This window comes from Anolis carolinensis, chromosome 5, assembly GCF_035594765.1.
Source record: "Anolis carolinensis isolate JA03-04 chromosome 5, rAnoCar3.1.pri, whole genome shotgun sequence".
Taxonomy (NCBI): Eukaryota; Metazoa; Chordata; class Lepidosauria; order Squamata; family Dactyloidae; genus Anolis; species Anolis carolinensis.
This window is the reverse complement of record NC_085845.1, coordinates 205,733,037-205,754,676: the sequence shown is the minus strand read 5'-3', so window position 1 is coordinate 205,754,676 and position 21,640 is coordinate 205,733,037. Positions and strand designations below refer to the sequence as shown.

General features: G+C 47.7%; 2 protein-coding genes across 2 annotated transcripts in view; one reads left to right on the top strand and one right to left on the bottom strand.

Moving 5' to 3' along the window:
* Window positions 1-21,640, bottom strand: part of LOC100551841 (C-type lectin BpLec) — a 520,120-nt gene that overhangs the window by 492,252 nt on the left and 6,228 nt on the right. The gene's annotated exons all lie outside the window — the stretch shown is intronic.
* The window catches only part of mapk8ip2 (mitogen-activated protein kinase 8 interacting protein 2), a 47,139-nt gene continuing 32,819 nt past the window's right edge, over window positions 7,321-21,640 (top strand). The window contains exon 1 of the mRNA XM_062981266.1: window positions 7,321-7,560. Coding sequence (XP_062837336.1) covers window positions 7,496-7,560 — 65 coding nt within the window. The 5' untranslated portion in view covers window positions 7,321-7,495. The remainder of the gene's footprint in view (window positions 7,561-21,640) is intronic.

The window sequence follows — 21,640 nt, the reverse complement described above, 5'->3', positions numbered from 1 at the left end:
CTGTCTTTGATCTGCGTTCAGACTGGTCCTTTGAAGTAAGCCTGACACATACACAGATAAACATACACACACACACACACATAGAATCATAGAACCATAGAGTTGGAAGAGACCTCATGGGCCATCCAGTCCAACCCCCTGCCAAGAAGCATTACATATATATGTATGTATGTACGTATGTAATGTCCATCAGTGGGGACTCATATCTCTCAAATGACTTCACTGCATGCTATGAAATTCGGACACAACATAGCATTTGAACTGCCGTGTGTTTAAGCCTACTCTCACAAACCTGACAACCTGAGAAAGGTAAAATCATACCCCAAAGCAATATATATATATATATATATATATATATATATATATATATATATATATATATGGCTGGAGTTACACTTTAAAATGTCCCTGTCGCAACTTTCATATTTATTTATTTACTCTGTTTATATCCTGCCTTCTTCTACCCTGAAGGAGACTCTAGCTGGCTTACATAGAGGAAATTATTCAATGCCTTAAAACACGTACAATTCCAAAAAATTAAAATTAATACCAATTCAACTTAAGAACAAACCTACAGAACCAATCTTGTTCGTAACTTGGGGACTGCCCGTAGAAATGTCTTTGCAAAAACCTATATGCAACATCCCAGTGAGACCCAGAATTAGGACTCAAAAATTAACGAGTGGCAATGCATGAATCCTCTTGGCAGGACGGCCGCGGACAGCTGGTTTTCTACGACCGCCCGGACTCCGAAGGGCCCAAGCTCTCCCGCTTCTCCATCTCCCCCACGGAGGATCCGGACGGACTCCTGGTAAGGCCTTCTGGCAAGGCGGGAATAACACTTGGTTACACAATTCGAAAAAATGTTCTGTTTTTGGTCTGAAAATGTTATTTCCTGTTGCCTCAGACCTGCTCTTAGCTGTGACTCGTTTGTAAGTCGGATGTTTACAACTTGGGGACGAGGGTCTGCGGAGGTCCCTGGGGTGTGTTGGCTTGCTTGTGTGGATGCCGCTGGCTGTTCCCAGTGAGCGGACCCTCCCCTTGGCTCTCCCTCCTTGGCAGGGGGTCCTCTCCCAGGCGCTGGGGGTGCAGGGGACCGTGCGGAAGGAGCGCCGCCTCTTCCTGGTGGGACAGACACGCCTCCATGTCGACTGCGTGGAGGGCCTGGGGGACTTCATGGAGCTGGAGGTGAGCAGACGTGGGACAGACGGACGGACGCAATGCGGGGACGGACTCAGGATCTCAGAGTCGGAAGGGACCACCCCCCACCCACCCAAGAGCCACCCAGAACAGCCTTCTGGGGGAGAGAGAGTGTCCTCAGAGAGTGCAGGTTGCAGGTTGCATCCCGGAACCCAGTTTGTAGCCTGGAACCCAGTTTGCAATTGGAATGTGGTTTGCAGACCAAAATGCAGTTTGTAGCCAGGAACCCAGTTTGCAGCCCAGAACCCAGTTGGCATCCTGGAATCCAGTTTTCAGCTTGGAATAGTTTGCAGCCTGGAACCCATTTTGCTGCCCAGAACCCAGTTTGCAAATCTAGAATGTGGTTTCTATCCAGGAACCCAGTTTGCATTCCAGAACCCAGTTGGCATCCTGGAATCCAGTTTGCAGCTTGGAATCATTCGCAGCCTGGAACCCATTTTGCTGCCCAGAACCCAGTTTGCAAATGTGGAATGCAGTTTCTATTCAGGATCCCAGTTTGCGTTCCAGAACCCAATTGGCATCCCGGAATCCAGTTTGCAGCTTGGAATTGTTTGCAGCCTGGAACCCAGTTTGCTGCCCAGAACCCAATTTGTCCTGGCTTTATATCTGCTCTTGGAATTATATGCAATCTTAGAAACGTAGAGTTGGAAGAGATCCCCAAAGGCCATCCATCCCACCCCTTTTTTGCCAAGAAAGAAGGGACAGTCCAAGCCCTCCCAATGGGGCCATCCGTCCTCAGTTTCCACATTGTCAGAGAAGTAAAGGGACGTAGCCGTATATTCTGCTGTTGGTGTAGACCAGGCCTGGGCCAACTTGGGCCCTCCCTCCATGTGTTTTGGACTCCAGGGACCACCATTCCCGACAGCCTGAGGCCCTTTTCCTCTCTCTCTCCCTTCCTCCCTCCCTCCCTCTCTTGCAGGTGGTGCTGCGGGAGGGTCAGAGCCCCGGGGACGGAGAGGCCGAGGCCCGGCGCCTGATGGGGGAGCTGGGCGTCCGCGAGGAGGACCTTCTGGCCGGGGCCTACATGGACCTCCTCCTGGCCAGAGCGGGCGGCCCTCCCTGACACAGACCTCACTCTGGGCCACTCAAAGGTCGCCAGTTGTTCTAGTGACTTAATAAAATGGGAGAAATACTAAAAAAGACAACATCTTCATTGCCAAGTGGGCTTGGCCTTGGGCAAAAGTGGTCTGACCCTTGGTTTTGTTCCTGCTTTGTCTTTGCAAGACTTGGGGTGCCTTTGCACTGGGTTAAATGAACTCGCCTTGAACTGCCAGAGCTTAGGGCCAGTTAACATCTCCCAAACAGAGGGTGCCTCCAGGCAACAGATCCCCTCACTGATTGACTTTGCAGATGTAAGGCTACTCAATGGTATTCAAGCTTGCTCATTGGAACATTTACACTTGCTTAAAACAGACAAGGGTTCAATGCGACTGTCACCTGGGATGGCGACATCAATGATCCAAACCTTTTTCTTTTCCACAACTGTGATGTCTGGTGTGTTGTGTTCCAGAACTTTGTCAGTCTGGATTCGGAAGTCCCACAGTATCTTTGCGTGCTCATTTTCCAATACTTTTGCAGGTTTGTGATCCCACCAGTTCTTTGCTGTTGGAAGGTGGTACCTGAGGCATAAGTTCCAATGAATCATTTGAACCACATAGTTGTGCCTCTGTTTGTAGTCTGTCTGTGTGATTTTCTTACAGCAGCTGAGGATATGATCAATGGTTTCGTCGGTTTCCTTGCACAGTCTGCACTTTGGGTCATCAGCTGATTTTTCGATCTTGGCCTTAATTGCCTTTTTATTATTATTATTATTATTATTATTATTATTATTATTATTATTATTATTATTATTATTATTATTCTACTTGACACACAAGGATAGGAAGTCTCCTAAGAGCCTGCTGCTTTTTGCCCCTTCATGTCCTGCTCCCTTCAGATTGTTCTGTGTCACCACCCTTCTGCCGTATTGATGGGAGGCTCATGCGCCATTGAATCTCATGCACACCAAAAGAAGGGTGTGCTGGCGAATGTCATGTGCAGCTGCCAGAAGTGCCCTCTTTGTCATTGGGCCAGAAAAGGGTGCCCGCCTGCTTATCATTCCTTCTTCGGAAACAAAAGTGTTGGAGTGTCAACGCTTCCAGGGATGGAAAGGAAAACCTTGGGGTGCATCTCTTTAACTGCCTTTAACTGCCTTGGTTCAATCCTATGGAGTCATGAGGGATGTAGTCTCCTGGACTTTGATACTGTAGACCATGGTGTCCTTCTGGGCCACCTTGCGAGGCTGGGTCTTGGGGATATTATTCTACACAGGTTCCAGTCCTTCTTGGAGGGTCATTCCCAGAAGGTGTGACTGGGGGACTCCCAGGGCACAGTACTGTCTCCCATGTTGTTGAACATCTACATGAAGCCGTTGGGAGAGATCATTCGGAGTTTTGGAGTTCGATGCCATCTGTACGTAGATGACGTCCAACTCTACTACTCTTTCTAAGGAGGCTGTTCGGGTCCTGAACCAACCGGTGCCTGGCCACTGTGACGGTCTGGATGAGGGCGAACAAACTGAAGTTGAATCCAGACAAGACGGAGGCCTTCCTGGTCAGTTGTAAGGCTGAACAGGGAATAGGGTTGCAGCATGTGCTGGATGGGGTCACACTCCCCTTGAAGGCGCAGGTTCGCAGCTTGGGAGTCCTCCTGGTCTCATCGCTGAGCCTGGAACCACAGGTCTTGGTGGTGGCTAGGGAAGCTTTCGCACAATTAAAACTTGTGTGCCAGTTGTGCCCGTACTTTGGGAAGTCGGACTTGGCCACAGTGGTCCACGCTCTCGTTACATCTAGGATAGACTACTGCAACATGCTCTACGTGGGGTTGTCTTTGAAGACTGTTCAAAAGCTTCAAATAGTCCAGTGAGAGGCAGCCAGATTGCTCACCGGAGCTACATACAGGGACTATACAATCACCCCTGTTGTGCCAGCTCTATTGGTTGCCTGTTTGCTACTGAGCACAATTCAAAGTGCTGGCTTTGGCCTATAAAGCCCTAAACCAGGGGTCCCCAAACTAAGGCCTGTGGGCCGGAGGCGGCCCTCCAAGGTCATTGACCTGGCCCCTGTTCTAAACTTTAGACTTAGGGTTGACCTAAGTCTACTTGGTCTTTGGAGGTCTCTTTGCTTACCTATGGTATTATGAAACTATCTAGATGGTCTTTGAGGTCCTTTTCCTTATCTATGGTCTTCTGATGGCCTTATGAGATCATCTAGATGGCCTTTAGGGTCCCTTTCCTTACCGATGGTCTTATGAAACCATCTAGATGGTCTTTGGCGGTCTCTTTGCTTACCTATGGTCTTATGAAACCATCTAGATGGTCTTTGAGGGTCCGTTTCCTTATCTGTGGTCTTCTGATGGCCTGATGAGATCATCTAGATGGCCTTTGAGGGTCCCATCCTTTCCTTCCCTCCCTCCCTCCTCCTTCCCTTGCTTTCTGTCTCTTTCCTTCCTTCATTCTTTCCTTCCTCCCATCAGGCCCCTCCTTCCTTCTTCCCTTCCTTCTTCCCTTCCTCCCTCCTTCCTCTCCACCTTCCCTTCCTCCTTCCTTCCACCCATCCTCCTGTCCTTTTCGTCCCTCTCTTCTTCCCTCTTCCTTCCCTCGTTCTCTCCTCCTTCCTTCCTTCCTTCCTTCCTTCCTTCCTCCTTTCTTCCTTTCCTTCCTCCTCCCTCCCTCCCTTCCTTCCACCCATCCTTTCCTTCCCTCCCTCCATCCTCCTTCCCTTGCTTTCTGTCTCTTTCCTTCCTTCAATCCATTCTTCCCTTCCTCCCTTCTTTCCCTCCACCTTCCCTTCCTCCTGTCCTTCCTTCCTTCCACCCATCCGCCTGTCCTTTTCTTCCCTCTCTTCCTTCCCTTGCTTTTCCTTCCTTCCCTACCTCCCTCTCCCTTCCCTTGCTTTCTGTTTCTTTCCTTCCTTCAGTCCATTCTTTCCTTCATCCCATCAAACTCTTTCTTCCTTCTTCCTTTTTTCCTTTCCTTCCTCCTCCCTCCCTCCCTTCCTTCCACCCATCCTTTCCTTCCCTCCCTCCATCCTCCTTCCCTTGCTTTCTGTCTCTTTCCTTCCTTCAATCCATTCTTCCCTTCCTCCCTTCTTTCCCTCCACCTTCCCTTCCTCCTGTCCTTCCTTCCTTCCACCCATCCGCCTGTCCTTTTCTTCCCTCTCTTCCTTCCCTTGCTTTTCCTTCCTTCCCTACCTCCCTCTCCCTTCCCTTGCTTTCTGTTTCTTTCCTTCCTTCAGTCCATTCTTTCCTTCATCCCATCAAACTCTTTCTTCCTTCTTCCTTTTTTCCTTTCCTCCCTCCTCCCTCCCTCACTTCCTTCTACCCATCCTTTCCTTCCCTCCCTCCATCCTCCTTCCCTTGCTTTCTGTCTCTTTCCTTCCTTCAATCCATTCTTTCCTTCCTCCCATCAAGCCCCTCCTTGCTTCTTCCCTTCCTCCTTCCCTTCCTCCCTTCTTTCCCTCCACCTTCCCTTCCTCCTGTCCTTCCTTCCTTCCACCCATCCACCTGTCCTTTTCTTCCCTTTCTTCCTTCCCTTGCTTTCTGTCTCTTTCCTTCCTTCATTCTTTCCTTTTCTTCCCTTTCTTCCTTCCCTCGCTCTCTCCTCCTTCCTTCCTTCAATCCATTCTTTCCTTCCTCCCATCAGGCCCCTCCTTCCTTCTTCCCTTCCTCCTTCCCTTCCTCCCTCCTTCCTCTCCGCCTTCCCTCCTTCCTTCCTTCCACTCATCCTCCTGGCCTTTCCTTCCCTCCCTCTTCCTTCCCTCGCTCTCTCCTCTTTCCTTCCTTCATTCTATTCTTTCCTTCCTCCCATCAAGCACTTCCTTCCTCCTTCCCTTCCTCCCTTCTTTCTCTCTCCCTTCCCTTTCTCCTGGCCTTCCTTCCTTCCTTCCTTCCATCCATCTACTCGTCCTTTCTTTGCCTCCCTCCTTCCTCCTTCCCTTGCTTTCTGTCTCCTTCCTTCCTTCAATCCATTCTTTCCTTCCTCCCATCAAGCCCTTCCTTGCTTCTTCCCTTCCTCCTTCCCTCCCTCCCTCCTTCCTCTCCGCCTTCCCTTCCTCCTGTCCTTCCTTCCTTCCACCCTTCCTCTTGTCCTTTTCTTCTCTCTCTTCCTCCTTCCTTCGCTTGCATTTCCCTTCCTATTCCTTCCCTCGCTCTCTCCTCCTTCCTTCCTTCAATCCATTCTTTCCTTCCTCCCATCAAGCCCTTCCTTCCTCCTTCCCTCCCTCCCTCCTTCCTCTCAGCCTTCCTTTCCTCCTGTCCTTTTCTTGCCTCTCTTCCTCCCTCTCCTTTCCTTCCCTCCCTCCCTTCCTTATTCCCTCCTTATTCTTTCTTTCTCTCCACCTTTCCTTCCTCCTGGCCTTCCTTCCTTCCCTTCCTCCTTCCCTCCCTCCCTCTTACTATTCCCTCCCTATTCCTTCCCTCCCTCCCTCCTTCCTCTCTGCCTTCCCTTCCTCCTTCCTTCCACCCTTCCTCCTGTCCTTTTCTCCCCTCTCTTCCTCCTTCCTTCGCTTGCATTTCCCTTCCTTCCTTCCTTCCTTCCTTCCTTCCTTCCTTCCTTCCTTCCTTCCTTCCTTCCTTCCTTCCTTCCTTCCTTCCTTCCTTCCTTCCTTCCTTCCTTCCTTCCTTCCTTCCTTCCTTCCTTCCTTCTCTCCCTTCAGCCCCGGACAGCGCCCTCTTTCAGCACCTTCCTCGAGGGACAGCGCCCGAGCTTTGCTCTCGCCTCGGCTTTGGCTTGAGAAGGAAAGAAGGGAAGCAGGCTCTTCTCTTCTCTTCTCTTCTCTTCTCTTCTCTTCTCTTCTCTCCTCCGCCTCCCCTTGATCCCCCAAAGGAGGGTCTGGCGGTGACGTCGTACTTCTTTAAGGGGGGGGGGGGGTCCCTTTGCCTGTGTCTGCCCCTTCTCCCCCTCCCTCCCCCTCCCCTTCCGCATCGCCTTGTCTTTCTCCCCCTCCCTTTCTCCTTCCTCCCTTCCTCCCTTCCTTCCTTCCTCCGGTGTTTTTCTGGGGCGGAGGAGGAGGAGGAGGAGGAGGGTGCGGGTGCGCCATGGCTGCGGCGGATCCCGGCGCCTCCCTCGAGACCCAGAGGAGCCTGAAGGAGGAGGAGGAGGAGGAGGAGGAGCAGAAACCGCAGTGAGAGAGAGAGAGAGAAACAGGGAGGGAGGGAGAGAGACCCCCCTCAGGAGGCCACACGGAGAGAAGAGCCTCGTCCACCCTTCCATCCATCCTCGGCCTCCATCTCTGTCTGTCTGTCTCTCTCTGCGAAGATGGCGGACCGGGCGGAGATGTTCTCTCTCTCCACCTTCCACTCGCTCTCGCCCCCCGGGTGCAGGTGAGGAGGGGGCGGCACCGGGGGGGGGGAGGGAAGGGGGGAGGAGAACGGGGAGGGGGTGCGCGCCTCGCAAGGGCCAAGAAGACCCTTCCTCTGGGGCCTACACTGGGACATCGTCTTCATTGGGAGCGGAAAAGGGGGGGGGGTCTCCTCGGCCTCTTTCTCGTCTTCAATGGGAGAGGGAAGGGTCTGCTTTTGGGGGGCAGAGTGGGGGTCTTCTGTTTGGGATGGCGCGCCTTTCAATAGCCAAGAAGACCCTGCCTTTGGGGCCTACCTTGGGAGAAGAAATGTCGGGGTCTCCTTCTCGTCTTCATTGGGAGAGGAAAAGGGGGAGGGTCTCCTTCATCCCCTCTTTCTCGTCTTCATTGGGAATGGGAAGGGTCTGCTTCTGGGGGGGGGGGGAGGCCAGAGTGGGGGTCTTCCATTTGGGATGGCCAAGAAGACCCTTCCTTTGGGGCCTACCTTGGGAGAAGAAATGTCGGGGTCTCCTTCTCGTCTTCATTGGGAGAGGAAAAGGGGAGGGGGTCTTCTCGCCTCTTTCTTGTCTTCTTTGGGAAAGGGAAGGGTCTGCTTCTGGGGGGGGGGGGGTTAAGGCCAGAGTGGGGGTCTTCCATTTGGAATGGCCAAGAGGACCCTTCCTTTGGGGCCTACCTTGGGAGAGGGCAAGAGGAGGGTCTCCTCGTCTCCTTTGAAAGAGGGAAGGGTCTGCTTCTATGGGGAGGAAAGACCAGAGTGGGGGTCTTCTCTTTGGTTTTGAAGGTGGGCAAGGGAGTGAAGATACCTCGACGACTGTCTGGTGTTTGTCGGGCTGGGTTTGGGCCTCTTTTTGATGGGGAAGAAGACCCTCCATGGGGAGAGAAAACGGGGGTCTCCTTCTCCCCTCTTTCTCCCCTTCATTGGGAGAGGGAAGGGTCTGCTTCTAAGGGGGGAAAATGCCACATCGGAGGTCTTCTCTTTGGTTTTAAAAGTGGGCAAGGGAGTGAGGATACCTCGACGTCGCCACAAGATCTGTCTGGTGTTTGTCTATTGTTGTGTTTTATATCGCTATTATTTTTATTCGGGCTTGGCCCCATGGAAGCCACCCTTAGTCCCCTTTGGGGAGATAGAGGCGGGGTATAAAAATAAAATTATTATTATTATTATTATTTGTTGGGCTGGGTTTGGGCCTCTCTCTCTTTGAGGGGGAAGAAGACCCTTTCCGGCCTCCATGGGGAGAGGAAGGGGGTCTCCTCGTCTCCTTTGAGAGAGGGAAGGGTCAGAGTGGGGGTCTTCTCTTTGGTTTTATAAGGGGAGGGGGAGAGTGGTGACACGTCGAGGTCGCAACAAGGTCTGCCTGGTGTTTGTCCGGCTGGGTTTGGGCCTCTTTTTGATGGGGAAGAAGACCCTTTCCAGTCTCCATGGAGAGTGGGAAAGGGGGGGGTCTCCTTGTCGCCTCGTCTACATTGGGGATGGGAAGGGTCTGCTTCTAAAGGGGGAAAATACTACATTGGGGGTCTTCTCTTTGGTTTTAAAGGTGGGCAAGGGAGTGAGGATACCTCGACTGTCTGGTGTTTGTCGGGCTGGGTTTGGGCCTCTCTCTCTTTGATGGGGAAGAAGACCCTTCTGGGCCTCCATGGGGAGAGAAAACGAGGGTCTTCTCCTCCTCCCTTTCTCTTCCTCACTGAGAGGGGCTTCTGGGCCTCTGTTTGGTTTTTTATAAGGAGGGGGAGGAAAATACATCAATGTCGTAAAAAGATCTGTCTATTGTCGGGCTGGAAGTCCTTCCAGGGCCAGGTTTAGGCCCCCCCCTCTCTCTTTCAATGGGGAAAAAGCCCCCTCTGAGCCTCCTCCATGGGGACAGGAAAGGGGGTCTCGCTTTCTCACCTCTTTCTCTTCAATGAGAGAGGCTTCTGGGCCTCTATTTAGTTGTTATGGGGGGGGGGGGGTGAAGATACCTTTCAGCAGGGCCTGTCTGCCTGTATGTGAGGCTGGCTTTGGGCCTCTCTCTCTCTCTCTCTTTCAATGGGGAAAAAGCCCCCCTTTGGGCCCCCTCCATGGGGACAGCCAAGGGGGTCTCACTTTCTATTCTTCACTGAGAGAGGCATCTGGGCCCCTGTTTGGTTTTTGTAAGGGCGGAGTGAAGATATGTCGACCTCCCAACAAGGTCTGTCTGTGTATTTGTCAGGAGCTACAGCCCATGGATGTTGTTGTTGTTGTTGTGGTTGTTGTTGTTGTTGTTTATAAATAACACCCTGGAATTACAAACCTTAAGCTTTCACAGGAAACAGACCTGGCAGTTGAAGTGTTGTCGGGCTGCAATAACTGCACCAGGTTGTTGTTATTTGTTATTTATACAGCACTGTATCTCTCCCAAAGGGTTTGGTGGAAAAGCATCAGCAGGCAATTTGAAAACAGACCCCCACCCCCCCCCCACCCCAAAATGCAAACGTTTCCGGTGTTTCAATGGGAAGAAGGGGAGGAAGAAGCATCATTTCAGGTCCCTCCAAGGCTGCATTTGGGCCTCACAATCATTCCCTTTCCTTTTTTTCATTTCTTTCTTCTTTCCTTTCCCTTCCTTTCCTCTCTTCTTTTGTCTTCCTTTCCTTTCTTGCTCTTTCATTCCCTTTCCTTCTTCACTTCCCTTCTTTCCTTCATTCCTTTCTTGCCCTCCTTCTTTCTCTTTCTTTTTTTCCTACCTTCTTTCCCTCCTTTCCTTCCTTCCCTCCCTCCTTTCTTTCCTTTGCTTTCCTTCCCTTTCTTTCCCTCCTTCCATTCCCTTTCTTATCCTTCCCTCCTTTTCTTCCTTCCTTACCGTCCTTCCTTCTCTTTCTTTCTTTCTTTCCTACATTTTACCCCTCCTTTCCTTCCTTCCTTCCCTTCTTTGCTTCCTTCCTTCCTTCCTTCCTTAACATCCTTCCTTCTTTCTTTCTTTCCTACATTTCCCCCTCCTTTCCTTCCTTCCTTCCCTCCTTTTTCCTCCTTCCTTCCTTCCCTCCTTTTCTTCCTTCCTTTTGCTTTCCTCCTTTCCTTCCCTTTCTTTCCTCCTTCCATTCCCTTCCTTTTCCTTCCTTCCTTTCCTTCCTTCCTTCCTCCCCTCTTTTCTTCCTTCCTTCCTTTCTTAACCTCCTTCCTTCTTTTTCTTTCTTTCCTACATTTTACTCCTCCTTTCCTTCCTTCCTTCCTTCCTTCCTTCCTTCCTTCCTTCCTTCCTTCCTTCCTTCCTTCCTTCCCTCCCTCCTTTTCTTCCTTCCTTCCCTCCCCTCCTTTTCTTCCTTCCTTCCTTTCTTATCCTCCTTTCTTCTCTTTCTTTCCTATATTTTCCCCTCCTTTCCTCCCTTCCTTCCTTCCTTCCTTCATTTCCTTATTTCCTTTCCTTCCTTCCTTTCTTCCTTCCTTCCCTTCCCTTCCCCGTTCCCCCTTCATGCCCACTGAGACCCCAAGGCCAGCCCCAGTCCTGGACTGAGTTTGGGCCTCAAGACCCTTCCCTTTCCTGTCCTTTTCCTTCTCTTCCCTTTTCCTTCTCTTCCCTTTCCCTCCTTTCTTTCCTTTCCTTTGGTTTCCTTCCCTTCCTTTCCTTCCACTGAGACCCCCCTCCCCCCAAATCCCCCCCCAGTCCCCTTCCCAGACCTCTCTCCCCAAAGCCCAAACAGGCCATTCCTTGGGCCCAGAGAAGGGGCCGGGATGTGGGGCAGGAGGCCCAAGTTCAGAGCCCCTTTGCCCTGAGGCAGGAGGCCTTCCTTGTCTCCATCAATACCCCCCCCCCCCCCAATAACAAGCAATAACAAGGCCATTAGGGGCTGGCAGGCACCCAGACCCACTTCCCATCCTCAGATCCACCTGGAGAGAAAAACCCCACAGAGAAGAGGATGGGAGGAGAGGAGAGGAGAGGAAGGAAAGAAGGAAGGAAGGGAATGAGAAGGGACAAGAGCTTTGCAGAGTTTGGATGGATTCAAGACGGCAGGAAGAATCTGGAATGAATATGGCCAGGGCTTTGTGGAGTTTGCATTGGGATGGGTTTGAGAAGGCAAGGTCAGATAGGCAGGAGATATATATAGGGTATACACACACACACACACACACACACACACATACATATGTAGCACGGGTTTTGCAGAGTTTGCACTGGATTGGATTTGAGACAAGGTTGGATACACAGGAAGAAGAATCTGGATAGATAGATAGATAGATAGATAGAGCAAGGACTTTGCCGAGTTTGTGTTCCTACCATGAGACTGGAAGAATTTGGATATTAGGAAAAGCAGAGAGAACCTGGAACACATATATACCTACTAGCTGTGCCCGGCCACGCATTGCTGTGGCTTATGGGAATCCTTTGTTGGCCAGGTGGAATAGCAGTGAATAGCCTTGCAGTCTCAAAGCCTGGCCGTTTTCTGGAGTAGCTGGAGCTTTTTGTTGTATGAACGTAGGGGCATGGATGAGGGGTTGTGCTGCCAAGATTAGTGTTTCTGGGATGTGTAGTTTTGTTGTTTTATCCTAGACCGAAATTTCATTACCCTTTTATATATATAGATATACACACATATAAGTATGTTTTTGTATATGTCATATATGTGTCTCCATACATATACAGATATACACACATGTAAGTATGTATTTCTGTGTATATGCATTTACATACATACATACTGTACATACATGTGTGTATGTATGGACCCATATACATGAATATACACACAAATACATACTTATAAATATATGTATGTATGGACACACATATATGCATATACAAACAAATACATACTTATAATGTATTTGTTTGTATATGCATATATGTGTGTCCATACATACATATATTTATAAGTATGTATTTGTGTGTATATTCATGTATATGGGTCCATACATACGTACACATATACACACATGTATAAATATGTATTTCTGTGTATATGCATATGTATGTGTCCGTACATACATACATTTATAAGTATGTATTTGCATGTTTGTGCCTGTGTGAGTTTCCATACATACATACATACATACACATATATGTAAAAGCATATATTGCTGTGTGTCTTTGCATGCATGTACATGTGCCCATATGTGTATGTGCTCATTTGTATAAGTATGTATTTTTGTGTATATGTGTGCTCATGCATGCATATATTTATATATATTTATGTGTTTATGCATGTATGAGTGTCCATACATACATAGATGCATAAGTATGTATTTGTGTGTATATGCATGTATGTGTGCCCATACATGCATAAAATTATATACACATATGTGTAAGTATGTATTTGTGTTTATACGCATATGCGTGTCCATATATATATATACTGTATATATACTAGCTGTGCCCGGCCACCCGTTGCTGTGGCAAAGTGGTGGTGGTATTGGTTAAAAGTTGTTGTGGAATTTTTATTTGACGTTATTTGTATTTTTTAATTAATTTTATTGTAACTTATCTTTTTTATTTATTATATTTTATTATTTTGTGGTATTATTTTTAGTTATTTTGTTATAGTATTTTATTGTATTAATTTTTTAGTGTTTTTTATTATTTTTTATTGTATTATTTGTATTTATTTTATTTTTTATTCTTTTATTAACATTGGGCTGAGTGGGTTGCTAGGAGACCAAGTGGGCAGAGATTAGCCCTCTAAACTGGCAGCAATGGGATAAAAACAATTATTGCTCTCCCTCTAAGTAGGACTTTATTTTTCTTATCTTTTTGTTGTATCAACCTAGAGGCGTGGATGATGGGTTGTGTTGTCAAATTTCGAGGTTGGGGGGCCTGTAGTTTTGTTGTTTTGTGGGTCGCCGTGATGCCATCACTCATATATATATATATATATATACACACACACACACACACACACACACACACACAAATGTATGTGTGTGCATATACAAGTTGTTAAGGAGGTTGCCTGTCTCCTGTAATGGATAAGATACAATGATGGAATCCTAGCATTGGAAGGGACTTCTAAAGGCCATCCAGCCCAACCTCCTCCTGCCTTTATGCAGGAAAAGCACAATCAAATCCCTCCCGACAGATGCAAAGGGGGGAAATGCTGGGAAGCCGGGCCAGGCTCCTGCTGATTCCTGGGTAAAGCAAGGTGAGCAATTTCTAAAAATGATGTCGGAGGGTGATATTGGCAAGGCTGTTTTTTTGCAAGATGCAATTAGCTTGCAAGACATTGCTCACCGGCAGGGCCGACACCGCAGAACGAACCAATGCATGTCCTGCCTCAATTCTAAGGAACTCTGGGAGTTTTAGTTGGCCCATGCACCAGGATTCCCAAGCAGGGAAGGACAAAGTCTTTGCAGAACTACAGCTCCCAGGACTTCCATAGCACTGACCCAGGGAGGTTAAAAGTGGTGCCAAAACTGCATTAATTCTACAGAGCAGATGTACCTTTGGGCTGCTTTTTCTCCATGCATCTCCAATGGAGAAGGAATGCAGTTTGACACCTCTTGCTTGATTCTGCAATGCCCTGGGAGTTGTAGTTTGGGGAGGCACCCAGAGAATAATAATAATAATAATAATAATAATAATAATAATAATAATAATAATAGGCCAAGATCGAAAAATCAGCTGATGACCCAAAGTGCAGACTGTGCAAGGAAACCGATGAAACCATTGATCATATCCTCAGCTGCTGTAAGAAAATTGCACAGACAGACTACAAACAGAGGCACAACTATGTGGCCCAAATGATTCATTGGAACTTATGCCTCAAGTATCACCTCCCTGCAGTTAAGAACTGGTGGGATCACAAACCTGCAAAGGTTGTGGAAAATGAACACGCAAAGATACTGTGGGACTTCCGAATCCAGACTGACAAAGTTCTGGAACACAACACACCAGACATCACAGTTGTGGAAAAGAACAAGGTTTGGATCATTGATGTTGCCATCCCAGGTGACAGTCGCATAGATGAAAAACAACAGGAAAAACTCAGCCGCTCTCAGGACCTCAAGATTGAACTGCAAAGACTCTGGCAGAAACCAGTGCAGGTGGTCCCGGTGGTGATGGGCACACTGGGTGCCGTGCCAAAAGATCTCAGCCGGCATTTGGAAACAATAGGCATTGACAAAATTACGATCTGCCAACTGCAAAAGGCCACCTTACTGGGATCTGCAGCATCATCCGAAAATACATCACACAGTCCTAGACACTTGGGAAGTGTTCGACTTGGGATTTTGTGAAACGAAATCCAGCATATCTATCTTGTTTGCTGTGTCATACAACGTCGTTGTGTCAATAATAATAATAATAGTAATAATATTAATAATATTAATAATAATAAGTTTATTTATATCCTGCCTCCATCTCCCCTGAAGGGGACTCGGGGCGGCTTACAGCAAAATCAAAATAAGCAATGATAAAATATAAAACATCAAAGGACAACAACAGAAACCAATAATAAAATATACACTGAGAAGGCAGATCCAGGGACTTTTGGGAAAGGTGGGAATCAGGGAAGAGCAAAGGAGGGAAGGAGTAGCAACAACAACAATTATAACCACCACAACAACAACAGCCATTCCCCCCTTACCTGCCTCTCCACAAGACTCAAGGCAGGCATAACACAGGTGCATCTCCACAGTGGAATGACTGCAGTTTGAATCCACTTTAAGTGTCATGGCTCTGTGTTACAGGATCCTTTGAAGCTGTAGTTTTGCAAGGTCCAGGTGCATCTACACTGGAGAATGAACGTAGTATAACCCCACTTTAACAGCCAATGCTCTGTTCAATGGGAAACTGGGAGTTGTAGTTTGGCACCATCTCTCTTGGGCAGAGCTTTGAGAACTACGACTTCCCGGGATCCCATCATATTGAGACGTGGCAGTTAAAGTGAGATCAAACTGCATTTATTCCACAGTGCGGATGCATCGCTATCACATTAATGCAGCTTGACCCTCCTTTGGGAGCATCTACACTGTGGAATGAATGCTCTTTGTGGCTCAATGTGACAGACTCCTGGGATTTCCAGTTTGGTGAGGCAGAGAAGGGCAAAGACCTTGTGGAACTACAACTCCCATGACTCCCCAGCATTGAGACATGGCTGTTAAGTAGAGTTGAACTGTATTGGTTCTGCAGTGTAAATGCACTCTTGAACTGCCATGGTGCACTGCTATGGAGTAATGGGAGTTGTAGTTTCACAAGGGCTAACTCGTCAGACTACAACTCCCAGGGCTAAATTGCATTGAGTCAAAGAAGTTTCTGTTGGCGCCAAACTGGGTTAATTCTACAGTGTGGAGAAGGTGAAAGACCTTGTGAAACTACAACTCCACAGCATTGAGACGTGGCCGTTAAACTGGAGTCAAACTCCATCGGTTCTGCAGCGTACACTGACTGCCTTGAATTGCTATGGAGCAATGGGAGTTGTAGTTTCACAAGGGCTAACTCGTCAAAGTACAACTCCCAGGACTAAATCGCACTGAGACAAAAAAGTTTCAGGTGGTGCCAAACTGAGTTGATTCTGCAGAGTGGAAAGACCTTGTGAAACTACAACTCCCACAACTCCATAGCATTGAGACGTGGCCTTTAAAGTGGAGTCAAACTCCATCAGTTCTGCAGTATAAACTGACTGCCTTCAACCGCCACGATGCACTGCTATGGAGTATTGGGAGTTGTCGTTTTACAAGGGCTAACTTGTCAAAGTACAACTCCCAAGACTAAATCGCATAGAGACAAAGAAGTTTCATGTGGTGCCAAACTGGATTAATTCTGCAGTGTGGAGAAGGTGAAACGTCTTAGGAAACTACAACTCCCAGGAGTGTATCATATTGAGCCATGGTAATAGAATCATTCAAGAGAGCAGGTGAACCCAATTATTATTATTGACACAACGACGTTGTATGAAACAGCAAACAAGATAGATATGCTGGATTTTGTTTTTACAAATCCCAATGGCGTCCAGGCACTTGATGATCCAGCTGTGTGGGAGTGAGTCGAAGGCCTTTTTGTAGTCTTTTGTAGGCCTTATTATTATTATTATTATTATTATTATTATTATTATTATTATTATTATTATGACACAGCAAACAAGATAGATATGCTGGATTTTGTTTTTACAAATCCCAATGGCATCCAGGCACTTGATGATCCAGCTGTGTGGGAGTGAGTCAAAGGCCTTTTTGTAGTCTTTTGTTGTCCTTATTATTATTATTATTATTATTATTATTATTATTATTATTATTATTATTATTATTATTAAACAGCAAACAAGATAGATATGCTGGATTTCGTATCACAAAATCACAAGTCGAACACTTCCCAAGTGTCTAGGACTGTGTGATGTATTATTATTATTATTATTATTTTCTCCCTTGCCTTTCCCCTTTCTTCACGTGGAGGATGTGCTTTGCCTTCTTTTCTCCGGCTTGTTTCTGCCCTTCTTTTTTTCTTTTTGCATTTCCTTTCCATCCCTTTCGGTGTTTTTCCAATCCGGAGAGAGAGAGAAGGCAATTCCCTGGGCAGGGAGTGGAAAAAACACCCTTATCGTCACCACAATCAACACAAAATGAGCTTCCTTCCTTCCTTCCTTCCAGGCTCCTTTCAGGCCCAGAGGAGCCAAAGCCCTGGTGACAAAGCGCAAGCGAGGAAGATGTGGAAGGGAACGTGCAAACAGCTGGCAGCAGCTGCATCCAAAATGCAAAAGGATTCTTTGCGTGCAAAACACACACACACACACACACACACCCCAATTTCAGTCCCTTTCTGCATCTCCAGGAAAGGTCTGGAGAGGAATCGGGTCTCTCTTTGAAACCTACAACTCCCAGGAGTCCAAAGCGGTTCCAAGTGGTGCCAAAGTGGGTTAATTCAGCAGTGCAGGTGCACCCTTAGAGGAGGCTGTCCTGTGTGTCAGTTGCATTTCTTATTAGGGATTTAAAGAGGAACTAAAGGCACAGAAGGCCATGGGAAAAGGGAAGTAGGCGTGGGAAGGATTGCCAAAATGACTGGGAAGGGTCTTCCAAAGGCATCCAAATGGGAATGGGATCCAAGGGTGCATTTATACCGTAGAATGGATACAGTAGGGAAACAGGCTGGATGGTCGTCTCTTGGGAGTGCTTTCATTGTGCCAGACTGGACGGCCTTGGGGTCCCCTCTCATTCTAGGATTCTCTGGCAAAGGGAGGAAACAGATAATGTTTATATGTTGTTAAGCAGAACGCAACTCAGGTTGCTCCCGACACGGAAAAAAAGAGCAGAAACCGGATGGCCATGTGTCAGGAAGGCTTGGATTGTGTCCTCCTACCTGGCAGAAAGGGGTTGGACTGGATGGCCTTTGGGGATATCTTCCAATTCTAGGATTCCATATGGTTCTTTGAGATGATATAACGACAGGGGGAAATTTGGACCCACAGGAAGACTGAACTTGGAAGGGGGTTGGACTGGATGGCCTTTGGCGTTCACTTCCAGATTTAGGTAAACGTAGCATCTGTTGGCTCGATGGACATCTGTTGGGAGGGCTTGGATTGTGCCTTCCTTTGTGGCAGAAGGGGGTTGGTCCGGATGGCCTTTGGAGATCCCTCCCAACTCTGATTTTGAGATCTTCCTGCCTGCTTCCGCAAGCAAAAGGGAGCAATGCCTGATGCAATCTGGGTTCCAGGCTGCAGTCTGGGTTCTAAGGTTCCAGGCTGCAAACTGGTTTCTGGCAGCAAACCAGGTTCCAGGCGGTAAACTGGGTTCCTGGCTGCAATCTGGGTTCTAGGCTGCAATCTGGATTTCTGGTTGCAAACTGGGTTCTGGTCTGCATACCGAGTTTCAAGCTGCAAGGTGGGTTCCAGGCTGCAATCTGGGTTTCCAGCTGTAAACTGGGTTCAAGTCTGTGAACTGGGTTTCTGGCTGCAAACTGGGTGCAGGGCTGCAAACTAGGTTTCAGTCTGCAATCTAAGTTCCGGTCTGCAAACTGAGTTCCAGGCTGCAAATTGGGTTTCCAGCTGCAATCTGGGTTCTGGGCTACAAACTAGGTTCCTGGCTGTAAACTGGGTTTCCAGCTGCAAACTGGGGTTCTAGTCTGCAATCTGGGTTCCGGTCTGCCGCCTGACATTGCTCCCTTCCGCTTGCAGATCAGGAGGAAACCTCAGTGCTCTTTGCCTCTTAGGCTGGGTCTACACGGTGGAATGAATGCGCTCTGGCCCCGCTTGGTGTGCCGTGGCTCAGTGCGGAGGGATCCCCGGGCATCTCCTCTTCCTGTAAGTGGGTCACTCCTCCCAACATTGCTGACCCTGGCCTTGAGAAACCGGATCCGAGGACTCAGCTCAGATGAAGCCCAGCGGCGGGTCTTGGGCACTGCAGGCCTGGCGAGGCCTTGGTTTTGCAAAACGCGGCCAGGTTTTGAGACGAGGCCGGAGCAAACGACGAGGCCCAAATGAATGCACGGAAGGATCTGAAAGGGATTTGGATCCTGTCCCAATAAATGGATTCTCCCCTCGTTAGAACTGGATGCAGCAGAAGGGGGGCGGCTCTGGGCACTGCTCTTAATCCCCCGCTTCGTATGTTTTGATTGAGATGCAAAGCAGCTCACCACGTTAAAAGACAATGCAATAGAATATACACAATAGACACATATTAAAATAGAGTTCAGATGGTCATAGAGTGGGGAGGGACACCCAAGGGCCATCCAGTCCAACCCTCTTTGGCCATAAGGAAGGCACAACCAAAGCCTTTCTTGACAGATGGACATCCAGCCTCTGTTTATCAAATGAGAGTTGAAAGGGAACCCAAAGGGCCACCCAGTCCAACCCCATTCTGACATAAGGAAGTTATTATTATTATTGACACAACGGCATAGTCTGAAACAGCAAACAAGATAGATATGCTGGATTTTGTATCCAGCATATTTATTATTATTATTATTATTATTATTATTTTATGTTACAGCAAACAAGATAGACATGCTGGACTTCGTATCACAAAATCCCAAGTCGAACACTTCCCAAGTGCCTAGGACTGTGTGATGTATTTTCGGATGATGCGCGTGGATCCCAGCAGGGTGGCCTTTTGCAGTTGGCAGATCGTAATTTTGTCAATGTCTATTGTTTCCAAATCCGGCTGAGATCTTTTGTCACGGCACCCAGTGTGCCCATCACCACCGGGACCACCTGCATTGGTTTCTGCCAGAGTCTTTGAAGTTCAATCTTGAGGTCCTGATATCAGCTGAGTTTTTCCTCTTGTTTTTCGTCAATGCGACTGTCACCTGGGATGGCGACATCAATGATCCACACCTTTTTGTTTTTCACAACTGTGATGTCTGGTGTGTTGTGTTCCAGAACTTTGTCAGTCTGGATTCGGAAGTCCCATAGTATCTTTGTGTGCTCATTTTCCAATACTTTTGCAGGTTTGTGATCTTACCAGTTCTTTGCTGCTGGCAGGTGGTACTTGAGGCATAAGTTCCAATGGATCATTTGGGCCACATAGTTGTGCCTCTGTTCGTAGTCTGTCTGTGCAATTTTCTTACAGCAGCTGAGGATATGATCAATGGTTTCGTCGGTTTCCTTGCACAGTCTGCATTTTGGGTCCTCAGCTGATTTTTCGATCTTGTCCTGAATGGCCTTTGTCCTGATGTCTTGCTCCTGGGCTGCAAGGATCAGGCCTTCTGTCTCCTTCTTCAGGGTCCCATTCGTGAGCCAGAGACAGGTCTTCTCCTTATCAGCTTTTCCTTCAATTTTGTCAAGGAACTTTCCATGCAGTGTTTTGTTGTGACAGCTGTCAGCTCTAGTTTGTAGTGCGGTTTTCTTGTACTGGTTTTTTGTCTGCTGTGCTTTGAGGAGTTTCTGATTTTTTACTTCAATCGAAACAGGTTCTTCGCTTTGGTTTACATGTTCTGCCAGAGCATGTTCTTCTTCTTTATTATTATTATTATTATTATTATTATTATTATTATTATGACACAGCAAACAAGATAGATATGCTGGATTTCTTATCACAAAATCACAAGTCGAACACTTCCCAAGTGTCTAGGACTGTGTGATGTATTTTCGGATGATGCGTGCAGATCCCAGTAGGGTGGCCTTTTGCAGTTGGCAGATCATAATTCTGTCAATTTTGTTTCCAAATGCCGGCTGAGATCTTTTGGCACGGCACCCAGTGTGCCCATCACCACCGGGACCACCTGCACTGGTTTCTGCCAGAGTCTTTGCAGTTCAATCTTGAGGTCCTGATAGCGGCTGAGTTTTTCCTGTTGTTTTTCGTCAATGCGACTGTCACCTGGGATGGCGACATTATTATTATTATTATTATTATTGACACAACGACGTTGTATGACACAGCAAACAAGACAGATATGCTGGATTTCGTTTCACAAAATCACAAGTCGAACACTTCCCAAGTGTCTAGGACTGTGTGATGTATTTTCGGATGATGCGTGCAGATCCCAGCAGGGCCCATTATTATTATTATTGGACTCATAGAGTTGGAAAAGCTTTCAAAGGCCACCCAGTCCAACCCCCCCCCCCCCTTCTGCCATGATGCAGAATCAAAGCCCTCCTGACAGATGGTCATCCAATCCCTGCTTTAAAACCTTTAGAGAAGGAGACTTTACCACATACTAGTCAGTTGAAATAACTCAAAATGCTTGAAAACCATTTAAATAATCAAACCCCCACAGGGAAAATGCTTTGGGGTCAAACCTTCAACTGGAAAGCAAAGATCCGTCTCTGTTCCCAAGCACTTGACTTCTCTGTTGTGATCCTTATCCTTCTCTCTATGTGGCATCGGTCCTAGCTCGCAAGCGTCTACCCTGCAGAATCAATACAGTTTGAGCCCACCTGGACTCTCCTGCTTCAATTCTATTGGATTCTGGAGTTTGTGGGTCTGAGAATGTTCCCAAGATCCAACCTCATAATGCAAAACCTCCCGCTAATAGGAAAAGATCTCATTGCAGATGCATGGACTCCCACCAAGGAAGCCACAAGAAAAGAGTGGAGATCTTCCTCCTGATTCTGCCTGTTTCTGCAAGTGAAAGGGAGCAACATTGGGCAGCAAACCGGGTTCCAGGCTGCAAGCAAGGTTCTAGGTTGCAAACTAGATTACTAATGGATTTCCAGGCTGCCAACTGGGTTCTGGGCTGCAAATGGGTTTCCAGGCTGCAAACTGGGTTCCTAGCTGCCAGCAAGGTTCTAGA